Below are 9,700 nucleotides of genomic sequence, written 5' to 3'. Positions count from 1 at the left end.
TAATTAACCTGCTCAAGAGTGATGATGCTGATGTTCCATATCCAAACACTAGAGGCGCTAATGAGACCACTGGAGAAGTCCAGCCTGAATAAAGCTGACAGAAGTCTTTTTTTTTTTTTTTTAACAATCCTGCAGAAAGTTTTTCAGTTCACAAATGATGGCTGGATTCTCTCACATGCTGTGTGTTTGGGAGTATTTTATCTATGTAATGTAAAAATGCTTGTGAAATTGGTAAAGAGAATGTACTGTGCAAGCTTTTTTTAAATTACAAATGTTTAAACGTGCGGCTAGATAAATATACACGCCTTACCAAAACCAGGGATCTGTGTGCAAGGATGCTGAACAAATTCTTGGCCCCTTGAAGAATATTGTGGCCCCTTGATGGCCCGTTACTTAGAAAAATCCCAGATCTGCCACTTTGTTGCAATAAGTGACATAATAACATATAAGTTATCTGAGGAGGTTGTAACAATTATGTTGTAACCATTAAGTAGGAAATGGAGTTTGACCTGACAGCTCAACTGGTTTCAGGACTGAGAAAAGCTGTCCATGTCCAACCTACTGTGTGACAGGAAGGATTTTTATTTTGGGGTAAACTGTTTAATAACAAGATGAACATGAAAAAAAAACCTTCTCCATTACTGTTCACATATTGACCACAGCAGAATGTACAGATCTTATAGCATTTAAAATGTAGTTTACTGTAAACTCTTTATGGCATGGACATCTTGTACTGCTCCACTTCTCACAGCCAGATGGCAGCACTGACAGCCACATGTCCTCTGATTCTTCAGTGCACTGCAGGAACCCATCATAATTACCCTTATCCTCATTTATATCATCATCATCCACCAGCAACATTCCCACAATCCCACTGAGTCATATACTCTGTAAATACAAGGAAATAGTGTTAATAACTGGATGTTAAATGTTTCGATTTGACTGTGTTTATTGATAAAAAAAATCAAATATAAGGTAAAATGTTTAATCAAACAATCCTGCAGTGACAACATTATGACACTGTGACAGAAAGATGCACGGCTTCACTGCAAAGACTGTGTTTTAATGTCTGCAGAAGGTTTAACTAGATATATATTATTTGACTACTATAAGTGGCACATCTGGCAGCAACATCTGCCTCTTTTAGCAAGTCAGAATGTTGTCTCACCTGCCCTGAACCTGGTTTTAAACTTTGACAGATGGAGGGAAGGTGACAGATAAACAGCTGCAGGTATAATGAAAACATGAACTCAAGGAAGGTGTGTGCTTTCTTCTTTTGCACATGTAGCAGTTTAGATGAAAAAAAAAAAAGATGAGCAAGAACTTTACCAGACAGATTTACCTTCACATTTTATACTTTAATTAGAACAGAATGGAAACCTGAACTGTTGGACAAAAAAGGTTCTTGAATATTTGGTTTGAAGATATTGAGAGGAGGAATGAGATCAACTAAAACTTAAAAACTAAACTAATAAAGATGGGTGGCTGATGATGAAAAGTTTATTTTCAGCCCAGATTCATAGCCTTTACAAACGTTGTCTTTTTTAGATATTTAAGCATGTTTTCAAACACGGACAAATATAATTTAAAAATCAAGATTTTTTTTTCAACATCTTCAAGTGAGTTAAATTTTTTTAAATGAAATAAGGAAAAACAAGCCTGATCAGTCTTTTGACTGATAATTTTAAATCTAAGACTAAAAAAAGGCTTTTATTAAAGACTGAGTTAAAGATTGCTAAAGTATTTCTAATTATTTTAAGTAGTCAACAAAGCAAAGCAAAATAGAAAAATGAAGCCAAACATCAGAGGATGGATAAACATTTGCAAAATGAGGTGCTTCTCATTCAAGTTGGTAGAAAAAATTTACATAAAAAATTATGATTGGACTAAATTACCTCTCCCTGCCTCTGACCAGTATTTGAATATAAAAAAACTGGTGAAAAACTGTTGATAATAATGAGGATTAAAAAAACATAAATGTATAGAAATGATTTAGGAAGTGACAGCTATAGTGTGGAAAAATCCTAAAGTGGACAATTTACATCAATAGGGACGCCATAAGAACACATGAAGTGAATGAGATGGAGTGTCAGTAATGTTTTTTTTAAATTCAGTATATGATTGTAATTTCCCTGTTTTGGTATTAAATATAATAGATTTTGGATCTTTGTACAAAACGTGCTCAAAAACTATAAATGGAAGTTGAAACAGGGCAGTCGTTTACTTGACTCAACCCTCAAATTTTGCACTGTATCAGTTCTCAGGTCTGGTTTCTGTTCCTTCTGGTGAAACACAAGTAATGCTGATGATTGTACACCAAAACAATAGTAAATGTGAGTATTTCCCCACATGATGCTCGTGTGTCAGTGCAATGTGCTGTCTGTCACAGGAACGTCACGTGAGTTCACCTCGGCTGTGTGAGCAGCTGTTGCTGTGACGTCATCTGTGAACACGATGCCCTGGAGTTCCTAGTATAGGAGAAAAAAAAAACTCACACCATTTCTAAAACAGACACGATGCATGTACAGAATTAAGCCTGGATAAAGTGGAACAGGATCACATTCTTCCAACGTCCAGGGCTTAATATTTCCTGTTTGACCCAGACATCAGGGATCTCTGCAGTCAGGTTTAGTCTTCAGAGGCAGGTGAGCCAAGGTGAGGCATTAGAAGGTCACATTGAAACATTTGCTATTTTTGTCATGACTGGATTTAGTTTGTTCCCTGTTAAGCATCTATTAGTGTCTGCTACACTTTGATAAAGCTCTGTCCTCTAGTTACCCTTTCCTGCATAAGATCAGAAAATGTGTATTTTTAAAGCAAGCGTGCACACACAACAAGAAAATAAACAGCTGCAAGTCAACACAGTGAGGCTCGGTTATCTCTCTCTGTACAGTTTTATTTACATGATACTATTCTGTTGTACTGCTGGATAGCAAGATTATATGTAATACATAAATATCAACACAGCTTGTTGTTTTTTTTTCTTTTTTTGTACAAATTTGCATATAACTAAGAGTCAGAAAAAAAAGGAACTCAAGCAGATACACAGTTAAAATAAAAACAAAACATCCTCACGAGGGAAAAGTAACAAGTCACAAACATACATGTGTCAGGCAGCTATGAAAACATACTGTTCAGCACAGATATGTGCTCATGCACACACACAGATACACACGCTCATTCTCTACAGCGCCCTACAGCAGACGCACAGATCCACAGACGGATGAGAAGTTACGACTAGTCTTGATTTCTATTATTTTTCATGAATCTAGCTCTGGCATGCTCCTGTACTTCTGTAAACATGTGCTGATAAACCGGTTAGCTCAACAGCTAAAACGACTGGGGGGAGATCAGGAGGGGGGGGGGGNACATCACACCCACATTCCAACACATACACACTGTGCTCACATGAATGTTGTGTTAGCGCGTTAACAAAAAAACATCAGAAAAATCAATTCTCTGGAAACAAGACTCCCCCAGAACCCAAAACAAGTGAGCGATATTTCTTAAACACTACTTTCAGATGAAGAGTAACTCATGCACTTATTCCATTCATATTTTTTGAACCTACATCTCAAGACTAAAAAAAAAACAAAAACAAACAAAACTACCAACCAGGCTCAGCAGGAACGGGCGCTGTCCTTCCTCTCAGGCCACACGTTCGTGCGCACGGCCTCGCACCAGGCGTCGGATTATAATGAGACTATTTTAAACGTTCAGATCTAAAGAAAAGTGGATTTTTTTGTTTGTTTTTTTGTCCTCCAACTAGCAGGATGTTTCTAATGGAAACAGTGTCGTTACAACCAAACGATGCGCACAGACAAGCTGATCAGAGGGTCAAAGCTCAGGATGAAGTAAAAGGGGGAAGACAACAGCAGCTCTGAGGTAGATAAAGCTAGGAGAGACAAACTAAAAACAATCCTCTTGTGCAACGATGGCGACGTGGTTAATGTGTTTTTAAGCTGAAAGAGAACTAGTGGAGCCTTTTTGTTGTACAGTCTGACCTGCCTGTGTTTGGCCACACAGCAGGGTTCAGTGACTGGACGGTTTGGCACAAAGTGGCACCTGGTCTGGGTGAGAGGAGCACAGCGTGTCCTGGACAGTTTGCCTGGTCTGCTTTCAATGAGACATTTATTCTTTAAAGAAAAATGAAGGACTCAACAGAGGCAAATTCACACCACAAAAAAGAATAAAACAAACTAACAAATGAGTAAAAAAAAAAAAAAAACAAGAAAAGGTGATCATTCATGCATCTCCGTCAAACAAGATTTCTTTTTTTCCCCCCCCATTATTTTCTTGAGTTTGTGATTTTTCAAATCAAGTCCTCTCAATCACCAATCGTTCGAGCCGGTGTTCGTTTCAAGGGTTCTCACTCATACTCCTGTCCGTCTCAAGGTGTTTCCTCGTGACAACACTGCTGTTTTTTTCTTCTTTCTTTTAAAAACAAAAAAAGGAAAAAAAAAAACTATATTCTCTGGATCTTGTCAGCAACAACCACAGGATTCTCTTTACGGATCTTAGCAGCAGCCTCGGACTTGTAATCATAGGGACAGTTGTGCTTGTCGGAGTATCGGTGGATGCCACAGAACAAGTTGCCGCAGCGACAGTCGAACCCTGGAAGCACAAAGGTGAAAAGGTCAAAACCTGAACATCTACAACAGAGAGGCGAAACAAGAAAAAAAAAACATGTAATTTAATCAGATGACCCATCGTTTCCCCCCACTGCTCACCTGTAAGGCCCACCCTTTTGCGGCACATGAAGCACCTGTTCTTCTTAGGTTTGGGGGTGTCACTCTTGCTTTCTTCAGGGCTAGAGGAAGCTACAGGAGTTGGGCTAGAAGCAGCAGGCTGACTTATAACTGCACACAAAAGACCACAAAAACATATCAGCGTTAGATATATTTAAAACATCAGATTTAATAATATAAAGACACACAAACAGATGTGAATCTATAAAAACGTGAATAAATGTGAGCCAACACATCGAAATGAGGATTAAGTCTAAAAGTGGGATATGGAGAAACAGTGTTTTGATTAAAACATTCGCAAAAATTGCATTTTGTCAAAACATAATGAATAAATGCCCTATCAATGTTTCATTTAAATGAACTGTCTGAAGTATAACCATAAAACAAAAATTTCAAGCATTTTTTGAGCAGTAACAACAAAACACCTGATTTTGACTATAAATGCCTTACAATTTTGAGATTTTCCCTGTGAGCTGGCAAAGTTTTGTTTCTTTTCAGATGGGAAATCTCAATATTCAAATATAATTTGAGGTTTCCTCTTTATAAAAGGACAACAAAAATTCCTCAAATTACATAAAATTAGGATTCAGACCAAATATTTATATATTATCGTAACCAGCAAGACAAATTAAGTCATATATATGGACTTACTTATATTAGAATGATCCCGGTATCAAAATATAGCATTTAAAAACAGGAATCTGAAAATGTAATTATGTCCTTTTGACCAAATTTGACTTAATCCTCGTTTCGATATGATGGGTCACAAATAACGTAATTCGTCTCTTTTCTCTGAACTGTCTCATGTTCTTGGCAGAATCCAGTACACCGCTCTGAGGCTTCGGCAGGCAGGAACAAATCTTTGTGTCCTGTGCTTTAGAGGTATTTTTAAACAGGCTTATTTTTAGACACCCGTCTCCTTCTCAGAGGCTGTAAGTAAAACCAACTGTTGAGTTTAAAGGTACGCAGCAAAGTATCAAAATAAACCGGGGCTGCAGCGACTCCTTTAAATCAAAGCTTGTCTTGATGCCTGTCAGCTCTCAACAGTGTGTGTGTGTGTGTGTGTGTGTGTGTGTAAATGCCACAGTATGTTCTAAGACGTGTCTGCTGTACAAACAGGTTTGTGTGTGATTTACCAGGCTCTAGGGGTTCAGGCTTGTCATCTCTGGAAATGCTCATCTCTGTCATCTGTTGAGTTACAGGAAGAGAGCCTTGAACAGTCCTGCAAGTAGAATTTTGAAAAGGGGAAACCAGTCAGTCTGAAGGCTGGGATTTGAGGAGGTATTGTCGAACTAGCCCAAACAATAAACTCAAGAAGACATCACTGACCTAGACATGTCTGGTGACGAGGCAGGGGAGGCATCAACCTTGGCTAGACTGGCTTCTAGTCTCTGGATGGCTGAGGCCTCTGAGGTAGGACTAGCAGTGGAGCCTTAAAGACGACAAAGAGAGTCAGTCAAAACAGTGACGTGTGAAGAAGCATAACAATGAAACCGATTTGACTTTTGAACAAAAACAAAATGAATATACCATCAAGCATAAAAATGTATCACAAACAGGGAAAACAAGGCTTTGTGAGAAACTGGTGGGTGTAAATGTTCTGTCATCTTACCCATCGGGCTGAGGGGGCTCATGCGGTCGCTGCTCTGCTGTCGCGTCAGGTGTTCCTTGTAGCACACGGAGCACATGCCATTGGTTCGTGGGTTGCCATAGAAACCACAGCCCATGGCACAAAGCATGGGGACCGGGCTCTGGTTGGTCTCTTGAGCCATTTCTAGAGGAGACAGAGAGAGAGACGGAGGGAGAATGCTTATTAGGCCCAACAGAAGGGGAGCGACGGAGAAACACCTGGATATGAAAGTAGCCATAAAAAGAGCCGACTGATAACACGGGGAGGGGTTTTATGAAAATTCAACAACCAACATGTCTGTTTTGACTTGCCCCTTTGCTCTGAATGCTGTAATGAGTGCTTCTCCGCAGGAAGCCCAGAGAACAAACAACACACTCTGTTCTGTTCAACAGCTTAAACAGGACTCGCTCTTCTGTCCCTCAGCTCGGTTCACCGCGTTCCCCCTTCCTCCCTTTATCCTTTCCATCCCTAGAACCACCGTGGCAGCTCCGAGAAGAGTAAATACTGCTGTTCCCCAAATCTAATCCACATTTAGAGTGCCTCTTTAAACAGATCCTTAAAGCTGTTTCTTCATAATTAAAAGACGCTGCTTTATTTGTGGATGACTTGAACCCTTTTGACACCTGCTGGGGTAAAATCAGAGAAACAACTTCAGCGTTCCCTTATCAGGGCACCGTACTTCCTCCGTTTGGACACAAACTGTTGCTTTGACTCACCAGCAGCCCCTTCACTGCGAGTGAACAAACATTTCTCATCAGGTGGAATGATGTTCTGTTCCCAGAAGACACTAAAATGAAGTAGGTCAGCTGTTACAGAGAGCCTCCCGTGCTCCTCCTCACACAAGGTACACCGAACCCCCCCTCAATCTTTCCCTCCTGGCTCAACCAATAAACAATCGTGTATGGGTGCAGTTTGGCAGAACAAGCAGTCCTGTGACGTTGTCGCCTGCCTTTGCTGCCTTTGCTGCAATACCACAGGAAGTTGTGTAATGGGAGACACTTTACGCAACAGATCAAAAGCACCCATGACAAACACACAGACAGGAAGACGAATATAATTTAGGTTAAAAAGCACCCCGTCTCCCTGCTTTAGCTTGATCGCATTTCAGCATCCATCTGATCACAAAGCAACAAGATGATAGCTTCCTAGTAAATAAGCTTTGGCCCTGTTCTGACGCAACACGTCAGCTGGTTGCTTGTTTTGGTGTGAAGCCACAAAAACAGGACAGGCAAGCTGACTGTTCAAGGAAAAGGCTGGCAGGTACTGCAAATTTATTCCAGGCGTCCTGACTTAAAAAAAGCCTCGGAATCTCAAGCAAACGTCCCAAAAACCCTGTTTCTTTCTTTGATTCACTGCCCCGATCAAATCACTGGATCAACAAAAAGTTGCTTTTAAAAAGCAGCTACTGGCATAGAGAGCAAGTTGGAAACTGCAACTACAGAGGAGCTAAATGGCAATGAGAGGGGGCCCCAGCAGTTAACACATGAACCATGACTGCTAACTTAACTGACACAAAGGAACAATGGATGGCAAGACTCAGCTGTCACGTCTGGCCCAGCTGTCATGCAAACAGCACACATGTCACCTAAACACACAGACACCCTCAAGCCTTCATCGAAACTGCCAACAACACAATCTGACACGGCTACATACAAACCAGGTCTCAGATACAACATTAATAGTGCGCTATAAAGCCTAGCTGACAGGGTTTGTCTGGGGATTTCCAGACAAACAGACACAACCACAATTTCCTTAAACATAATAAACCTCCTCACATCACAATAAAAAATAATAATAATAATAAAAAAAAACCAAGAGAACCGTTTTCTCCTTAAACTCTGCAGTGGTTTTTCACAGCTCTGGGCAGTTCTAGTCTCTCTAAAAAGAAACATGTGTGGCCTAATCTCAAGCAAACAAAGGGGAAGACTGTGTCTCTTTATCATCCGCGAACTGGGCTCATATTTCAGGCCCTGCTGGCTTAGAAACTCCTGAGTCACAGTGAAGGGCAGGCCAGAAAACAGATTACAGTTTGATGTTTAGCATTCACCTAAAACTGTTATAATATGTTAAAAGACATTGCTGAAGCTAAAGAAAACAGCGACAAACAACCAAGAGTCTAGACTGTGGTCTCTCTGCTCTCTTTGTTTCTTCCCTCTTCCTTTGTAATCTTCTTGCTTCCTGTTTAGACATCGTTTCGTATCTTTTATGCTTACACGCATTTTCCGTGTTCCCATCGAAGCAATGTTAAAATAAAATGGTTATATAATCACAATTAAGCACTTAGAAACGGCTCGCTGATCCCACAAAGCCTTTAAACATCGAGCAAACCCTCTTTATCTCCGAGCAGAAACTACTGCAAAAAAGCCCACCCTTTTAATCGGTTAATATTTAGCGAAAAGCTGTACAGTAATTTGAGAGCAGGTCTTTCGCTGTACTTGTCTATTCGGCTTATAAATTTTCTATTTCTAGACAGGAATTAACAGGCTTTGGAGATCCCCCATCCCCCCAGCTCGGGACGAAAATGAAAAACAAGAGACAGAAACCAGGACTAGCTATAGCTCCCTCCCTTGGCTTGTTTTTTTGGTCCTGACTAAACCAGAGTCACGTTCGAAGACCTGTGATATGAAGTCAGGTGGAGGAACACGGTGGTGGGAAGTTAAAGGAAAAAGACCACAAACGAAAGAAGAAGAAGGTTGTTCGCCACACAAAACCCACCGAGCACACACCGCCTGACCTTTTAAGCCACAGTTAAAGGTCGCCATGATCGACCACCCTCTCAGCAGAAACACCCACGGCTTTAGCTGCTTACCGCAACAAAGTGAACTCGACTCAAAAGTCTAAAAATAAACCCAAAGACATTTAAAGATAATCACCTGCTTTAAAAAGATGAGTTTCTCGCGAGAGGACAACAAAAGTAGAAAACGGTCGACTGTTTCGTGTCCTGGTATCGTCCTGTTTTCGTGTCTGGGCAGCGGTGTTTTTGTGTCTCGTCGTCCTCTCCGTCAGGCGGCTTTAAACGGGTCTGGCTGTCCCCCCTCCTCGGCCTCCTGCCTTTCCTCCTTCCTCTCTCCGTGTCCCGTCCTCTTCTGGATGGATGTTTGTTTCCTTCTTTAGCTAGAGGAGTGGCGGATGATGTCACGGGTGGAACAACGTGTCCCCATTGGCTGCGCGCGGAGCCCCCGAGCTGATCGCTGCTGGAGGGAGGAGGGCGGGTGTGCGCATGCGCAAGGTCAGGATTGCGTTTATTGTCTATACGTCATCCACCTACAAGGACACGAATCCATTTACTGAGTAATCCACCTAAATGGAAGCATGAATGAAC

At 41.0% G+C, this 9,700-nt stretch overlaps 1 protein-coding gene across 1 annotated transcript; it reads right to left on the bottom strand.

Moving 5' to 3' along the window:
- Positions 1 to 2,873: 2,873 nt before the first annotated feature.
- Positions 2,874 to 9,472, bottom strand: zfand5a (zinc finger, AN1-type domain 5a). Its single transcript, XM_014000000.1, has 6 exons — positions 9,252 to 9,472; positions 6,361 to 6,522; positions 6,078 to 6,180; positions 5,885 to 5,970; positions 4,731 to 4,859; positions 2,874 to 4,614 (listed from the first exon to the last, which is right to left on the bottom strand). Exons 2-6 carry the CDS (start codon positions 6,518 to 6,520, stop codon positions 4,466 to 4,468), a joined length of 627 nt encoding a protein of 208 aa, XP_013855454.1. The 5' UTR covers positions 6,521 to 6,522; positions 9,252 to 9,472; the 3' UTR covers positions 2,874 to 4,465.
- Positions 9,473 to 9,700: the final 228 nt, after the last annotated feature.

Source organism: Austrofundulus limnaeus, unplaced genomic scaffold, assembly GCF_001266775.1.
Source record: "Austrofundulus limnaeus strain Quisiro unplaced genomic scaffold, Austrofundulus_limnaeus-1.0 Scaffold2624, whole genome shotgun sequence".
NCBI lineage: Eukaryota > Metazoa > Chordata > Actinopteri > Cyprinodontiformes > Rivulidae > Austrofundulus > Austrofundulus limnaeus.
Note: the sequence above shows the minus strand (reverse complement) of the source record. Positions and strands in the feature narration are given on the sequence as shown.

Coding starts and splice junctions, on each gene's coding strand:
- zfand5a (XM_014000000.1), bottom strand. CDS start 6,520: ATGGCTCAAGAGACCAACCAGAGCCCGGTCCCCATGCTTTGTGCCATG. Junction 5,971..6,077: donor TCGTCACCAGACATGTCTAG/GTCAGTGATGTC, acceptor TTCTACTTGCAG/GACTGTTCAAGGCTCTCTTC. Junction 4,615..4,730: donor CAAAAGGGTGGGCCTTACAG/GTGAGCAGTGGG, acceptor TTGTGCTTCCAG/GGTTCGACTGTCGCTGCGGC.